This window comes from Typopeltis vanoorti, chromosome 1 (genome assembly GCF_054136105.1).
Source record: "Typopeltis vanoorti isolate ZY-2024b chromosome 1, IOZ_Tvanoo_1.0, whole genome shotgun sequence".
Lineage (NCBI taxonomy): Eukaryota > Metazoa > Arthropoda > Arachnida > Uropygi > Thelyphonidae > Typopeltis > Typopeltis vanoorti.
Window position 1 is genome coordinate 128,334,293 of NC_143549.1, and position 18,078 is coordinate 128,352,370.

An 18,078-nucleotide genomic window follows, 5' to 3' on the forward strand; every position below is an offset into this window, starting at 1 on the left:
GCCTTCATTTTGAAATTTGTAGCTTTATATAACCATCAAAAATAGTTTTAATAATATTATTTATTAATATTAATTTCTAGAATGCAGCAACACTTTTTAATTGATAAACCATTGATTGTTGTGTGTACATTGTATTCCTGTTTCTCTGATTCACTTGTTATTATGTACTAATGAAGTACTGTTATTTTTAGTACGAAATATACGTACTTTCATTTCATTAAAGTTAATTAGTGTGGTTATCGTGTAATTTATTTAAATTTGCAGCTTTTTTTTAACTGTGTGTATACATTATGTTTATCTATATCCTGAGATATTTTAATGATAGTGCTAAATCTATTCTATAAAATATAATTTAGTACACCCAATGTATGTTTTCATTTCACATTTCTTAATGGCAGTATTATACCCTTGTTAAAAATATATTTTGCTGGATTCAATTTTATTTAGAACTCTCCTTTTGTGGGTATACTGGCTTATCTCGCCCTCAATATATGCAAAACTATTGAAGCTTTTTTTTTTTTTTGTGTGTGTATATATATATATATTTATAAAAATAAATTTAACTGACTAGAACCCGAGAAAGTATAACAAAAACCTTTAATACATCACAACTAGTTTACTTTTTTACCGTGTTATTTTATGTCTTATGTTTTTATTTCTCACCTGAAGAAGTCGGATCACCGATGAAACTAGTTGTGATGTATTAAAGGTTTTTGTTATACTTTCTCGGGTTCTAGTCAGTTAAATTTATTTTTATAAATGTATACATCCCGAGTAAATCCTAATTTCAACAATATATATATATATATATATATATAAAATTCATTTTTATTGTTAGGCAAGTTTTTTTTTTTTTTTTTTTTTTTTTGCAGACTATTAACCTCATTTATTTTTTGTCTAACAGCAAGTGGTGGCTGGCAAGAACCAGAAAATCCTGATAGTAAACGAGTAAGTAGTTAAATCAGAGAAGTACTAATGGAACTAAATATATTGAATATCATTAAATAAAGATTGCTTAAGAGCCAGAGCTAAATAACTGGAAATGACTGTCTTGTAACCTATGAGGAATGTGGAGAAATAACCACAACTTCTAACCCAACATTCATGCTTTACCTTCTCATAGTGTGCCATTATTAGGTCATCTTCTTGATAACACTACTTATATTAACATAGTATTTGTATATTACTCATCTAACTCCACCTCTTTCTTGTTGATACTTCTGATGTTCATGATTCTCATCTTCAGTTCTGTCGAGTTTGAGGTTGTTCCAGTAGCTGACATTTCACTGCTAATTTATTATGGTTCTCTGATGAAAACATCAGGCCTTGTTTGCTTAGGTACTACCTCAGCCAGCGTAATGTTTGAAACACATTGTAATTATATTTGGGGTTTAAACTAATTCAGAAGACATAATGGTTGGCTTATTTCCAAATAGGTACTGTATTTACTCGAATATAAGTCGCCCTTGTGTATATCTCACACTACTGATTTTACTTTATAAAAAAAAGAAATTAAAAAGTTTCGATATACCTCTCACACGAAAAAAGTTTAAAACTTTAAGAAATGGATAGCGAATGTTGTTATGGCAATTTCAGATATTTTGGAATTCGGTTGAAAGGAATCAGCATTTCAACTCAGCAATCATCATCTTACCTTTGTCGTTGAGTTTGTGCCTTCTTTTGTCAATACTGCAACAGTCATATGCACAGAGATGGAAGCAACCAGTAGAAGAAATGTTGGAGTGAGTACATTAACTTCTACTTGATCTTGGATTGCACAGGGGTGGATTAAGTTTAAGAGACCATCATTAGAACTGTTGTGTAACTGAATTTTGAGAGCTTGGGACATTATTTTGCCAGAAATAATTAATTTAATTATAGAAGCATTGTCAGCAAAAGATTCAAATATATATTGCATGATGAAGGTGAGTGGCCAATCGCTTAAATAACATTAATAATTAAAATTTAAATGCATTCATTTTATAAATAATGTGAGCAATTATAAATTATAATGAATACCGAGGATTTAATTATAAACGTCAATTTCATTTTTTCCTGAAAAACTTTATAGTTTCCAAAAATCCCCGCATATATCTCGTACCACAATTTTCGTTTTGGGAAAACAAAAAAGTGTGTTATATTTGAGTAAATACGGTAGGCTGTTTTTTGATCATACTACAGGAAGGTGAAGATTGAACATTGGGTTAGAAGACTATCAGTTCTTCAGTGTTTGTAGATTATATGGAGATTGATGGTAAGGCTTATGTGTTGACTATTCATAATTATATTTTTTTAAGGAAATTGCAACACAGACTGTTAATTACAGTAAATTTAATTATGCCAAGAAATTATATTCTTGTTTAATCTTTTATTCAAGTGTAAGTAAACAGTTTGTACATGAAGATTCTTTATGACTAGGCTATTTGTGTATAGAGGCTAATAACTTCACATTAGCATGTGTATAATTTACATTTAGGTTTGTATAATGCTATGCATTATGGGAAGGGATTCTACCCAGACCATTTTGACCTTTATTGAGGTTTCATCTGATAAAGTTTATACTTGGATAAATGATTAAATAAGAATATAATTTCTTGGCATTTTATAATTTAATTTATAACCAAGTGAAAAAACTTTCTACAACTATCTCTTTTCCAGAGTATTTTAATGAGTTACACCTTTTCACTATTTCTATATTGAAACTTGTACTTGTATTTCACTTCTATATTGAAACTTGTACTTGTATTCACTACTCTGGAAAGCAGAATGTCTATGGCTATCCATTTTGTTTGTTTGTAGAATTTTCCTTGCCAAACAAAATAGACTGAATTCATAGTGAACTTAAATTGCAGTGAGATATTGGTAGAAAATTCATCATAAATAAGGTGTAGTGTCTTTAAGTGGGGCATTGATGAAGTCAGAACTGACTATGATGTCATTGTGTTGGAATGTAATGATTTCTAAATTGGCTTGAAAGCAGGCTGAGTTTTTTTGTTTTTTTTTTATCTGCCAGTATATTGGGAGAGCATTTTGGCTAATTTGTATGTGAGTTAATCAGTGCCATCTACAATTCAGCACAATGGTACATTTTGTTTCTGGATTTTTGGCAGTTCATATATTTGGTATATCTGAGAGAGGGGATTCTAGAATTGTATGATTTTAGTTTATTAGTGATTTCAGCAGGCCAGGAAGTGATCTTTTTAAGGAGCTTATGAAGCAGTTTGATCTGTGTATTTGTTGGGTCATAGTCTAGAGGAAGGTAGGTTGAGCAATCTTTAAGCTGAGGCAAGTTCTTATGTGTAATTGTGTAGTTAAGAACTACGGCATTTTTCTTATCAGTTTTAATAATTACTATTCTGTTCTTTTTCATTTCTAATAATGCTTCATATTTCTTGTGGGAGAGAGAGATTACTTTTTAATGGTTTTGCTCGTGTCAGTGGCCACATCTGATATTGTTCAGCTAAATTGAATAACTATTGTAAGAAATCTGACATGAAAACCAGCAATAAAAAGACCAAAACGGTTAACATATACAGGAACATATAAGACTTCAGCTGCATTCTCAATGGAGAACCTATAGAACAATTTCAGCTATTTAGGCACAATTTTTAGTGAAAGTGACAAATTAAATATGGAAATAGAGGAAATAGACAATAAAGTAAGTAAAGCTGGTTTGGTGGGGAGCCAATTGAACATTAAATTAGACACCACATGAGTAGTATACAACTGTGAAAACTAGTTTTTGTACTTATGTATCTGAGAGGGGATGAGAAGTAAAACACTTGATCAGATACTAGTGACTATACCTAGGAGAGGTAATAGAAAAAATAGGAGATTAAACAGATGATATCAATAGTAAAAACACATTAAAAATGAAGACTTAGAAAGGAACTTGACATTGTTAACTTTCAAGAATGTCAGCAGAGCTAATCTAAAGAGATGCAGTTATTTAAACAGAATGGGAGGTAGAGAGAAAAAAAGATTAGTGTTGTTTGATGCCTGGATAGCATGTTTGTCAAGATGACATGTAAACTGAAGGTAATGACATTCTAGATATTTGGAGTAATTATTTTGAAAGATTGCTAGATAAAACAAGAAGTGAAAAAACAGTAGTAAAAAATTTTCAAAAAAGAGAGAGATGCAATGAGACATATCAGTATTAGAGGTTGAAAAGTGAATATCTGACAAGTGGAAAGATTGCTGGAGTAGATGACACTTGACCAGAAATGCTCAAATATGGAGGTATAAGTTTTACACTGCCTGCACTTCATAATACAGGTGGTCTGGTCTAAATGTCAAATTCCAGATGATTGGAATAGAGATTTCATAGTACCCATTTGCTAAAACAGAATGAATCTACCAATGTACACTTGTCTGTTACAGTTATTCTACAGCTGAATGAAATAAACGACACCAAAATTATATATTTGTGAATCATAAAAAAAAAAATGGATCTAAAAATAGACCAAAACCATCACCAAAAGTGAAAGGCTATCTGGAAATTAGCATATGATCTACTGAATACTTGATTTAAATAAATTTGGCTGTAAAATAACTGTCAAATATTTTAGTGTTTTTTACTCTCTTAAAAACAAGGAAACCAGTAGTCGGTGATTGTATTTAGAAGACATAATCTGTACACGAGGATGCTAGATTGAAATTCCATGCTTGTGATTGCCCTCACATTGAGAACTGGAGTAACTCTGGATGAAATACTGGTAATACAATATTTGCTTTTTTTTTTTAACCTGATAAGCTGTTAAACTTTTATTATTACTAGTTCAAGTCGGTATCTTTTATTTTTTAGCAAAATTTTCAGATATGCTGAATTTCATTGGCGATCTTCAGTGCAGTATGATTACTGCACAAAAATATTTTGAATAGAATAATCATGCAGAATAAAAAGTGAAACAATAATGAGTATAATATTTTAATGCAGAAGGATATATTGGTCAGAACTACCAGTTGCTAATTGAAATAAGGGTAGAGTAACTAAACACTGTTAAAGGAATCAGAAGTGATAAATGTGATGTAGAAACTGAAGATAAGAATATTCTGGATGTATCAAGTAATTATTTTGCAGAATTATAATTATTATTAGAACAGGATAGAAACTATTCAGGAGAAATGCATTCAGGATTCTATATCAATACTCGAGGTAGAAAAGGCAGTAAAAATCTGAAATATGGAAGGCTACTGAAGGAGATAAACTTTGACCAGAAATGCTAAAATGTAGAGGTATGAAAGTTTTTCAGTGGTTACACTGCTTAATTCAAAAAGTCTAGTTAGAAGGCTGAATTATATATGTTTAGAGTTCTCATAGTATGTGTATTCCCAAAGAAGAGATGGAGGGAGCTGGTAGAAGAGGACTTGAGGATGAAGAACTTGGATGTGGTGACAGCCCAAGACAGGAAGGTGTGGAGGAGACTCATTATCAACAGTGACTCCACTTAAGTGGGAGAGCTGCAGAAGAAGAAGAGTTCTCATAGTATGTATTTGTAAAAATGAAAGGACTTCAGTTCTTTTTCCAGCAAGTGGAGTGATGTGGCTGGAAGAAATCACATGCTAAAGCATTTGTTAAACTCCTATCTTATATTGTTTTCATGTTCCTGTTAACAGACAGTTGCTGGCCATGGTGTGATAGAGCACATGACCAAGACGCTTGACAGGCTTGCATTGATAATAGATCGAGTTGGTGTGTAGGATAATGTGAGAAGAACGTTGTCTTGCAAGTCAGTCAGAAGAAACCCCCAAATTTATAGAACTTAGGAGACTGACACATTTTTTAGATTAACTGGTGTATTGAATGATAGTCATATGAACATTTTCTCAAGGATTAGTTGTGCGTGCATGTGTGTGTGTGAGAGAGAGAGAATCAGGCTCAGTTGTCTAATAAGATCCAATCTGATTGTCACGTCAGTATGATAATCCATTCCATTCTTAAGATATTCTCCTTTTTTGTATAGTAACTTTTTTTTTTTTTACCAGGAAAAAAAAATTTCATTCGGATTTATAATTGCACATAGACACAAAATTTCCATTAAAATGTCTAAACATAAGAAAATAAATTATACCAAATTTTAAAAATCATTTGAATACAGTTAAGAATCAAGATGATGCAAAGCTTAGTGCAAATCTGTGTTAAAAATAGGTATTTTTTTTAATGGAGTAATAGAAAATAAAGTATTTTTGAGATATGAAGGATAGTAAAATGGAAATTGTATTTAATGGCTTATTTTTACAGTAGTTTATTTTAATTTTCGATTAACTTAGATCAATGCCCTCTTTGAATACTATCGTTCACTTGCTCAGAAGGAAAAATTAGAAAAAGAACGCAAAAAGCTTAGTCAGCGTTGTGGTTACCTGCACTTTTCTGTAAGTAATTTTTTTTTTAACTTATCATTAGTATTCATGCCAATGTCCTTATTTTTCCAAGCAGTTGATATTTCAAATAAATGGCAATTTCTTGGAGTAATTGTAAAATAAATAAACCACATGACACGAATAAAATACTACATATGAAAGAAATACTACAGAAATAAAATACTACACGAAATATGACACGAATAAAATACTACATATGAAAGAAATACTAAAGAAATAAAATACTACAGGTGAAAGAAAAACAATCTAGCTTTAAAAATTTCTTCAGTAATTAGTAACTCAAATTATTAATAGGTTTCACAATAAATGCTGTTGTAATTTCTGAAACTTAGCTTAATGGTGAGGTTCTTGATAAAAATTTGTACAAAGGAAATTATGATGTCAGAAGAGAGCAACTAGGAAAGTGAGGAGGAAAGCAATAATGGAGGAACATTATTGCTCATAAAAAAAAAATCTTGAGCTGAAATTGACAACTGTTTAAATTTGTATACTGAAGAGTTTGTGACATTGTGGTGCTTAATAATTGTGGAGACTGTACAATTAAATGTTATTGCACTAGCGAATTTAGTGATATTATGGAATATTGTTCAGCAAGTTAAAAAAACAAACAAACCGAGCACTGAAAGTGGGCAGTTTTAATATCTGTCCAATTTCTATTTTTTATTACCAGTTTAATGCTCAAGCTGTGTGCTTTTTGATCTATTTGCATTTTCATATAATCAAATTATTTTCAAGATGGTGGTAGCTTACCTTGAATTGTCCTGATTGATCTTTTTTTCCAATTTTGCACTCTATCCTATAGGCTCCATAAGTTTGATTTTTGATTGAAGCTTTTACCCCTATGAAAATAATTGCATCCAAATTTGCAAAAAAAAATTAAAAACAACTGACTTTAAATCCTCACTCCCCCCCCCCTTCCCAAAAAAAAACATGGGAGGAAGAACCAAATAAAAGCTTGAAATTTTTTGAAGTGCTCTTGATAAGTGGCTATAAAGAAAAATTGCTTCTGTTCTGTAATTTTCATTTGTTCAGCTTAGACAGCTTTTTGAAATTGGGGAAAATTGAAATTAGTATTATTTTTCTTTCCAGTGTTTTTACCATTATTCACTTTTTAAGAGTTCCTGGGCGGTGTGAAGTAAGCAGCACCAGCTATCAAAAGTAGAATAAAATGTTAAATAGAATACTTATATAGTATTAAAAATTTGTAACAGCTGTGCAGGTAATTACATTGTTAGCCAATTTTACTTAGCAGTTATTTTTATTACCAAGTTATTACCATTTAAATGTAATTTTTTTAATTCTATCATGGTGAAATGAGCTTTGATGATTAGATGACTGCAACAAATTCAAAGCTGTCTGAAGCTGAATAGTGGAGGATAGCAACATTTTTCTCATTAAGACAGCTATAATACATTCTTATGTTGGCGGTCTGTTTTCAGTTTTGTCAGTTTTCTATTCATGTTATTGTCTTTACTTGGTTTTTCCGTTTCAGTCGTTTCCGACCATAGGTGACTTTGTAGGCATTGCCCACAAAGTATTTCTGGGTAGTTCGCTATTGCTTCTCCTCCCCCTCCCCCCAGTTTTATCCAGGTTCAGGACTGGTATATGGCTGGGACGTATTCATGACTGTAATCCGTGTGTGTGTGTGTTCACGGGACCAGTTTGCCTGTTCTGGGAGATGAAAAACCCAAGTTTCTGGGTGGAAAAAAAAAACTCTACCTCAATATGAGACTGGCTAACTCACCTTTAGTCGAAAGAGACCAGATAAAGGTTCCTCACGTCACTGACAGGAATCAAACCCAGGCCTTTCCAACCAAAGGTCTTCGTCTATGCTGACTGAGCTACAGAGGCTCACTTGTCTATACTAGATAATAAAAAAAGAATTTCATATATCAGCAGTGTTGCTAGAACAACAACACTGCTGATATATCGGGTTGCCGCTAGAGGGCTACATGGTGTGTAGTGTTTTCAGAGAGCTCCCAAAAGCCAAGTATAATTTTGAGTGAAAATTGGAATATAGGTTTAAATCATAACGTAGTATTGTCTCATTTTGGTAGCTTGTTGTGTCTGTGTGATGTTGGTGTGAATTCCGTTTTATTTAATTTAGTATTTTAATGATACGTTTCATAGAATAGCACATGGCGGCAATGCAACGTAAGATAATGGCGTCTAAAAATATGACGCCTTTGTTCAAAAACTGTAATGTGAGGGAGTTTGTCCAATGTAATGTGGGTGGGATGTATGCATTCCCGAAGGAGGCTGGAGTTTGGATGGAAAGTGATAGTGGTCGGAGAATGTGCAGAAAGTGTAAGCAAAGTGAGGAATTGAAGTATGTGTCAGATTGTGAGATAGTTATGTGAGTGAAAATAGTGGCTTGATAGGGAATTGCGATGTTGTACAAGATGGCAATGAGAGTGGTGATCAAAGAGAGTGAAAGCAACTATACAGAGAGAGAGAAAATGGTTTAAATGATGAAAAAAATGAGGAATTATTTGTAGGGAGTGAGATCGCTAGGTTGTGCGCAGTGATACAAAATGTGCAGCGGCAATTAGAGCACCTGCAAAACTCTTTCCAGAGTGCCTCGGCTAACGTAAATAAACAAGTGTTTGAAAGGAAAAATAAGCATAAGAGTGGAAGAGTGTTGTATGGTGACTTGTTATTAAGAGGAGTGATCGATAGGAGTTTAACTAAATCATACTTACCGAGTATGATTTAGTTAAACAGAGGGTGAAAGAATTGATAGTTGTGGCGGGTATGAATGAATTGAAAGGAGATACATTTTTTATGAGAGAGGACTTGAAAGTATTGTTAAAGGTAGCGAAAGAAAAGAGTGACAGAGTTAGGATGGTGTGTCTGTTGCCATAGTATGACAGAGAGGAGTTTAGAAGCAGGGGCCATAATCGCAAATGACATTATGCGCAGGTTATGCAGACAGTGTGGAATGAGTTTGATGGGTGAAAGGATTTATACAAGATCGATGGGCTGCATTTGAATGGATTTGGTGTGTGGAGACTGGAAAAAATGTTGCTGAATGAAGTGAAAATGGATGTGCAGAACCAGGGAAACTAGAACTACCAAGGAAGGGGGGGGGGTGGATATGCGGACATCAGTAAGACAGTTGAGTGTAAGAATGTATATGATGTACCCGAGCCAGTACTAAGGACAAAAAAAATCGTAATGGGATAGTTAGAATAACGCATCAAGATAGGGGTGGGACAAAGGGACCTCTGCATTTCATGTATACTAATGCCAGGAGTATTTAGGAACAAGAAGGATGAATTTTTGGCCTTGATTGGCTCTTCCTGGCCACAGGTTATTGGCATTAGTGAAACATGTCTGACGGAAGATGATATATAGTGTTATCTTGCTAATCCGAACTAATAAAGAACATTAGCGAAAAGTTTGGAGTATCGAACTTTTCCCCAAGAGACAACAATAACTAGCGTTTAAAATAATCAGATTTTAATGGTGCATCAATTTAATTCTGTAAATAAATGAAGTAACTAATAGAAAAAAAGCTACTGTACTGTAATGTAAAACAAAAAAAATAATACAGTACACCAGTTTATTTTAGTAAAAAATTTAATTTGCACGTACCTGTACTGTATTGAGGATTCTAATTTAATAAAATTGCATAGTTCAGTGCATAACTTAATTTGTGTAAAAAATATCACTTGTACACAACACAAAAAAGTTTCACAAAATAACACAAAAAAAGTTTTTTATTTCTTTGTAAAAAAGTCACTAATTTTCTTTTGCTTCTTGGAAGTTAAACTTTTTTCGAATGCTTCTTCTCGGAGCTGCATCAGCAATAAAAATTTTGTGGAATGGCGTATCATTCTTCTTAACACATTCTGTACACATATTAAAACTGTCAACTGCCTCTTCATATTTTACTTTTTTTTCTTCAAGTTCTTCATCGTCATCATTGTCTTCTAATTCATTCTGTAGCGTCATATTTATAATTTCAGCATCTGATTTGATTTCAAATTCACTTTCGGTTCTACCTGTAATCCATTCCATAACATCTGTTTGTGAAATTTCAACATCTGGATTTATATTTTTAACCAAATTATGCACATTTTGAGTTTCCTCTTTTTGTGTATATTTGTGATTCATGCCGACAATACAGTACGTACTGTACAGTATAAAAAAGCAAACTTTAACACACAATACATCAAAATAGGCCTCCAGTATAACCGTACAATCGACAGTATGAAACAAAATTACTGTACTGTAGTAATAATATTTAATAATTATTAAATAAAAATAATAGTATACAAAATAATAATATGTGATAGATAAAACTTTTTTTCTTTCAAACAGCAGTTTGGATTATGGAGTGTTCGGACTAAAGAGGTTCAGATTAGCGAGATACCAATGTAGTTAGTGGAAGAGAATAAAATGGGGGGGGGGAGTGTTATTGATGATAGCTGATGAACTGCAGCCAAGGAGAATTGAAGTTGTATCGCAGGATAGTGAAAAGAGCTCATTTCAGGCTATTTGGTGTGAGATTGAGACTGGCAGAACAAAATATACGGTTGGGTGCTGCTATAGACCGGGTGATGAAATAGATGATGGAGATAGTATGCATAAACAAATTGATTGAAATGAGTGGAAGGAGGGTAATTATTATGGGGGATTTCAACTGTGGTAACATTGATTGGAAGGAGGAGAGGACACATGTGAGGAAGGAAATGGATTTTATTCAATTATTAAGGGATAACTATCTGAGACAGCATGTAATTGAAAATACTATGGGTGTGAGAGTGCTTGACCTGGTAATAGCATCTGAGAATTTGACTGTAATGAATATGACCATGTTGCCACCTATTGGTGAGAGTGAACATAAGGTGGTTTAGCCACCTGGGAGGTGGCTAAATGTGTGGAATTTTAGATTAAGACAGGGTATATGTGGAATTACCATGCTGACAAGTATGACAAGCTTAAGAGATTGCTTGGATCAGTGCAATGGCATGTACAACTGCAAGGGCTGGATGTCGATACAGCATGGGAAGTGGTCAAGTAGCATTTACAGGAGGTTATGGCTGATTGTATACCTAGGGTCCGAATAGTAAAACAAGTAGGGGTTAAATGGATGAATAACACTGTTAAGCTTGAGCTGCAAAAAAAGGAACAACTGTGGAGGGAATTTAAAGAAAGAGGTGACCTGCAGGCACACGAATGGTATAAAGTGCAGGCCAGAACGGTAACGAGTGTGGTAAAAAAAAAAAAAAAGCAAAAACGGATTATGAAAGGAAACTAGCTATGCAAGCTAAAGAAAATCCCAAACAGTTCTTTCAATATGCTGCAAGCAAAAAAAAACTGTATACAGCAAAATGATTTTAAGGAATGATGGTGGTAAGGAGGCCACTGAATCAGTCGATATAGTGGATTTACTGAGTGAGCACTTTGCAAGAGTATATCATCCAGGTGGTGACATTGAAAAAATGAAGGAACCATTAGTTTATATGGGAATTGTGATGAATGAAGTGGAGGTGAATAGTCTATTACAGAACCTTAATGTGAATACATCTGTGGGATTGGATGGTATACCGGCACAGGTCTTACGTGAAGCAGCTAAAGAATTATCATTGCCCTTGACCATGTTGTTTAATCTGAGTCTCGGGTCTGGTTTAGTTCCAAAGGTGTGGAAAGAGGGGAAAATAGTTCCACTGCATAAAGGAGGATCCATGACTACTGTTGCAAATTACCGACCGATCAGCATATCAGGAGTCGTTGTCAAGCAAGGTCTTGGAGAAAGTAGTCAGGGGAATAATACAGGAATGGATTGATGAAAATGAGATAACTATGAGGGACAGCATGGTATCTCATGCTGTCCCTCATAGTTCCACTGCTGGACCTGGCTGAGGCATTTGACAGGATACCACATGGAATTCTAATCCTTAAACTACAGCATATGGGAATGGATATAGGGGTGGTGAGATGGATAATGGGTGGTTGATGGAGAGATATCAGAGCGTAGTTTATTCAGGAGTAGAGTCCAAAAGACGGCCTGTGACTAGTGGTGTGCCGCAGGGTTCTGTTCTTGGACCACTGCTGTTTAATTTGTTCATTAATGATATAGGGAAGGATCTAAGAAGAACAGTTCGTTTGTTCGCTGATGATGCAAAGTTGGGTAAGGGCAATAGTGAATGCAGAAGATGTCAAAATCTTGCAGGACGACTTGGATAGATTGGATTTCTGGGCTAAGGAGAATGGATGTCAATTTAATGTGACAAAATGTAAGGTTATGCATTTTGGGGTGAAAAAATTCGCAGCAGTATACGACATTGGTGGAACTGTACTCCAGGAGATTGATGAGGCCAGGGACTTGGGAGTGTTGGTAGATAGGGAGATGAATTTTAGGTGGCACATTGCAAAAGTAGCTAAATCAGCTCATCAACTCACTTGGTTGTTGAAAAATACCTTGACGAGCAGAGACAAGCCAGTTATTGTACCTCTGTACCGAGCCTTGATAAGTCCTCATCTCGACTACTGTGCCCAGATTTGGTCACCTAGGTTTCTTCTTGATGGGGAGGAGGTGGAGAGGATCCAGAGGCGAGTGACCAAGATGATAGCAGGTGTATGGAATGAACCATATGAGAACAGGTTGAAGATTTGTGGGTTGCAGAAATTAGTTGATAGGCGGAAAAGAGGAGATATGATTGAGACATTCAAATTGCTAAAGGGTTTCTACAGTATTAATTCAGAGGATATTTTTGAGATCAGGACTGGTGGTGGGAGAACTAGGGGACGCCTAAGGAAGCTGGGCAAGAGTGTTGTTAGCAAAGGTGTTAGAGCTGGGTTCTTTACTTTTAGAGTGGTGAATGAGTGTAATAAGCTGCTGTGGGTGCTATGACAATGAGTGAGTTCAAGGCAAGGTATGATAGATACTGTGAGAATGTCGTATAGTTGTGTGGACATGATGTTTAGGGCCTCCCTCGATGAGTCTGACTCCCTCGAGTCGTCCGTAATAATAATAACATTGTAGTTCTGTAGCTTTCACAGTTTTAACATGTTTGGATATGATGATTTGTGTTTTATTTGGTTCTTGTCATGTCCTACTCTTTCTTTGATTAAATTATCACCATAACTTAAGACCAAACCCTTGGTCACCATATTTCTTTATCATCTTTAGTTATCATAATGCCATTCTCTCTTCTAAATGAAATGGAGTGAAATGTAAAAATAGAAATTAAATTACGTATTAAAATTACGTATTGTTTTCCTTCAATTAGATATTTGACATCAAATTTTTCTTTACGTAAATGTTTTTTATTTTTTTAGTATTCCTTCATTTATATTTTAGTCCCATATTTGCTCTTATCACATGGCACGCCACTCAGGTCATTAAAAAAAAATTGTTTTGATAACGAAATATGCTAAATGCCACAAAAAAAAAAAAAAAAAAATCAGATTTCTTCATTTTCTAAAGGCTGTTTAGACTGAATGGATGAAAATAACAGAATGGGACCAGTATTCTTTTATAGCCACACACTGAAACCAAAGTGATGTTTGGAGCAAAATTTTTATTTTGTTTCCCACATAACATAACTTTTTTGGGATTCAAAGTAAATTAAATTTTGATTAAATTATTACCTGTCTTATAATTTCACATACATTCCTTTCTCTTTGATACTTCTGCATGGAAGAGGACAACATCTACAGGAATAGAGATGTTTTTTGCAAATTTTGAGGTAATTTTTTCATTGAAGAAAGTTTCAAGGAAGATGAGCAAATGCTTAACAATCATGAACTCTCCCTTCTTAATAATGGAGTTAATTATAAGATATATGTATTAAAATTTAGATATCCCACAAGTTTAAAATATAAAAATTAATTAAAGTTAAGAAATTTGGAATAAGCTACTATTTTGTTGTTATTACTTATATGGGTACTTCATGGAGTTAAAAGACCCATCATGGGGGATCCATTAACACACTACCTATCGTACATCTCCTCAAACCTGTTCACTGTTGGGGCACTCACAACCATCTCTAGTCTGGCAATTCATTCCACTCATTTACTGCTCTCCAGGAAAAGAACCTAGTCTGCACACCCTTACTAACCACACTCTTAGACAACTTCCAAGCATGACCCCTTGTTTTTCCCCTACTCCCCATGTATTGAAAAATGTCTTCTGTATCAATCGTCTGGAATTTCTTTAGTACCTTATAAGTTTTAATCATATCCCCTCTCCTCTACCTGTCAGCTAAACTCTGCAACCTGCATACCTTCAATCTCTTGTCACAGGGAACATTCCACAGACATGTCAAAAGCTTGGTCACTTGTCTCTGAATTCTCTCCACCATCTCCTGATTCCCAAGAAAAGCTGGTGACCAAATCTGTGCACAGTAGTCAACATGTGACCAAGTGATAGTCTTATAAAGAGAGATAATAACTTCCCCATCTTTATTTGTCAGTGTGTTCTTCAGCCTCGAAGTAATCCTCTGAACTGTTTTGCCAACTCTTGCAATATGTCCTCTGAATTTCAAATCTCCATCCACTATTACCTACAAATCCCTAGTCTTATTAATTTCCTGTAAATTAGTACCATCGATATGATATGACGTATGCAATCTTTTTCATCTCAAATTGCATTACCTTACATTTTATAACATTGAATTGACAACCATTGTCCTTTGCCACACTGCCAATTTATTTAATTCATCCTGCAAGATATATTCATCACCTTTATCAGTTATTGCCTTCCCTAGTTTTGCAACATTGGTAAACAACCGAATTTCCCCTTCATATCTTCTGCTATATCATTATTGTACAAATTAAAGAATAATGGTCTTAGTACAGGGCTTTCCGCTAGTTGCTCTCATTCACCTTGGTTTGCACTTCATCCTGCAACATCTCACTGTGATGGTTGGTGGAATATGAGACTTCTGAGGAAGTGTCATACTCCACCAACCATCTATATTCAGTTATTTAATGCACACAATGTAGCACACTCTGATTTCCTTCCCAGATGGGAAGCATAGATATGTTAATGGTTCAAGATCTGAAACCTCTGTTGGTTGTGCCTATATTGTCAGGATATAGTTCCTGACGTTACTATACCCCACCAGATATCATTTGATTTCAGTAATTAGACTACAGAGTTGCATGCCATTCAACTTGTGCATATAAAAAAAAATGCTACCTAAAGTGTATAATTTATACAGACACATTGAGTTCTTAACAGGCCATCCCATCTACTGTGTATAATCATTTGTGAGATTTTACAGCTATTGTACAAAATGAGACCTTTGATTCTGATATTTGATCAGCTGCTGGATCAGCTCATAATTTTTCCATGTACTGTTTGAGTCCTATATACAAACTTCAGACAGCATATAAAGATAAAAGCTAATTACCCAGTGGCAGCCTTTATGGCATGAAGCACTGACAAACAAATTGCATAAGATTAAGCCTGAAATTGAGCATTGGCTGTCTAGTCAGTGTAGAAACAGAAAAGAGAAAGTTTTTGCCAGGCGTACACATTTTTATTTACCAATGGCTGATGACCTCACTATGCATGAAAACAACACGTGTCTCACCTTTTGTCATGTTCTGGTGAAGTGCCACTTCACACTATGCTAATCAAGCTGAGCCCTATACACTCAGCCAGATGTTATCAGATTTAACTTTTTTTCAAAGAATTATATATGCATATTTGATTATGAATGAATATTTTGTGTCAGTATTGCATTGCTTAATTTATAAATATTTTAAAATTTGCTTTTTTTGTACAGAACATTATTTACTAATTTATTGCTTTATTACTGTTTATTATTACCTTGCATATGCTGTAACATTTGCTTTGGCACAGTATGACGTTTGCTGTCTTTGAGCCAATAAACCATAAATCAGTCAATTAAACCTTAACCTGCAGAGCTACTATGAAGATCATCTATGAGGAAAAGTGCGAACCTGAGAGAGAGAGAGAGAGGCTTTTACTGTAGACGATGATGAAACAGAACCATCTGGATATCAGAGGTGCGATCAGTGCTTGGGACAGAAGCATGATTGCCATTTGAACATTGCAAGTTTATTGCTCTTTTGCAACCAGTTTTGGATGTGTTGACAGTAAAGGAAGACTGAGATTGGGATAAAAGCCAATTATGGTATGCTTGATTCTTCTCTTGTGCATACTTGGCACACCCTTTTGAAGAGCCAAGGCTTAGATTAGATGGGAGACCAGAGTTTAGAATAGAATGGGTGATAACTGTTTCCATGCCAATAATAATTACTTCAGTGATATGTTCAATGCATGTGTTCAGGTCAGAATGCCAAAAACAATAACCCAGCATAGAATTTGCAAAGATCATCTCACTTGGCATTCTTATAATGCCAGACAGCTCCTGGATGAGAGTGGCTGATATCTTGCTCTTATGGCACTCCAGGTGAAAAGAGATCTATACTGGATTGTGATGTGAATTACCTTGAGGACAAATAACATTTGCAGTATACTTTGAAGGATCACTAGTGAGGAAGAAATCATGGGTTGTCTGGAGAGCAGCTCAGATTATCTGGCATTCTGGCAGAATGTGCATTAGTATGTATAAGATCAGTGGTAGCAGCAAATCTTCATTCAAACATACTTAGTCTGTGCATTTAGGGAGGAAAGCCATTCGGTGTTGTGAAGATTAAAATCTCTGAGTAAGATGATTTCATTGTTAGGAAAGATGGACTGAAGAAAATCAGCATTTAAGGAAAGGAAGTTGCAAAGTTCAGAATTTTTGGTGGTATTCGGAGAGTGATAGAGAGAGCAAATGAATTTGATACAGTTGAGCAGAGAGATTTTCAGGTAAAAAAGGTCAATATCAGGAGATTTCAGGTTTGATATTCTCTGGCATGGTATATCAGAGTGAATATATGTACAAATGTTACCTTTGAGATGATCGAATATCCTTATGCTCTAACAGGTCGCTGTCAGGTTAATATAATTTTTTTTTTTAAATTAAAAACTTTAAGTCCGTAAGCTTGGTGCAAAGAATGAAAGAACAGAGATCCTTAGGAGCCATTTAGGGAAGGTGGCTGAATGCTTCATCAGTGAATGGAGTAAGGAGAAATATGATAGGTATTGTGTAAATAATGGATTTCTCGTGATGAGTCTTTTGACTCCATATAGATACCTACATAATAATAATAAATGTATTCAGTAGGGTGAGCATATATATATATATATATATATATATATATATATATATATAATTTATCTGTTTATTTTATTTTTTTCTCTCAATTATTGCCTAATGAAATTTAAATCCTGCTGGCATGGTCACATGAATTATATGTGATATGGAAGATTGGTATATTAAAGTAAAAGTAACCTGTAAGCCATTGGCAATAAGCGTAAAATTTGGGATCATCTTATACAGCAAATGTATCACAAAAAATACATTTTGAAAAGAATTTTTGAGGTTGTCTTATATTCCTGGTCAACTTGTACACTGGCATATTTGGTATGTGCATTTAGCAAAATGCATGAGCCACCAGTAGGGATATTTTAATGACATTTGATATTTGGAATCAATTTTAAGACACACACGGGTGGTTTCATAAGTTTCTGGCGACTAACTTTTGCAGCTGATAGAAAGAAGAAAACAACTGTGTTACTTTTCAACATAATCTCCCTTTACTTCAACACATTTTTCACATCTTTGAATTAACATTTCTATGCCCTTGAAAAAACAGTCT

General features: G+C 34.3%; 1 protein-coding gene across 2 annotated transcripts in view; it reads left to right on the top strand.

Annotated features, from left to right (window-relative positions):
* Window positions 1-18,078, top strand: part of DCTN4-p62 (dynactin subunit 4) — a 159,260-nt gene that overhangs the window by 46,466 nt on the left and 94,716 nt on the right. For both annotated transcript variants that reach the window (XM_090399205.1, XM_090399212.1), the window contains 2 exons: window positions 905-948; window positions 6,274-6,375. In XM_090399205.1, coding sequence (XP_090255331.1) covers window positions 905-948; window positions 6,274-6,375 — 146 coding nt within the window. The remainder of the gene's footprint in view (window positions 1-904; window positions 949-6,273; window positions 6,376-18,078) is intronic.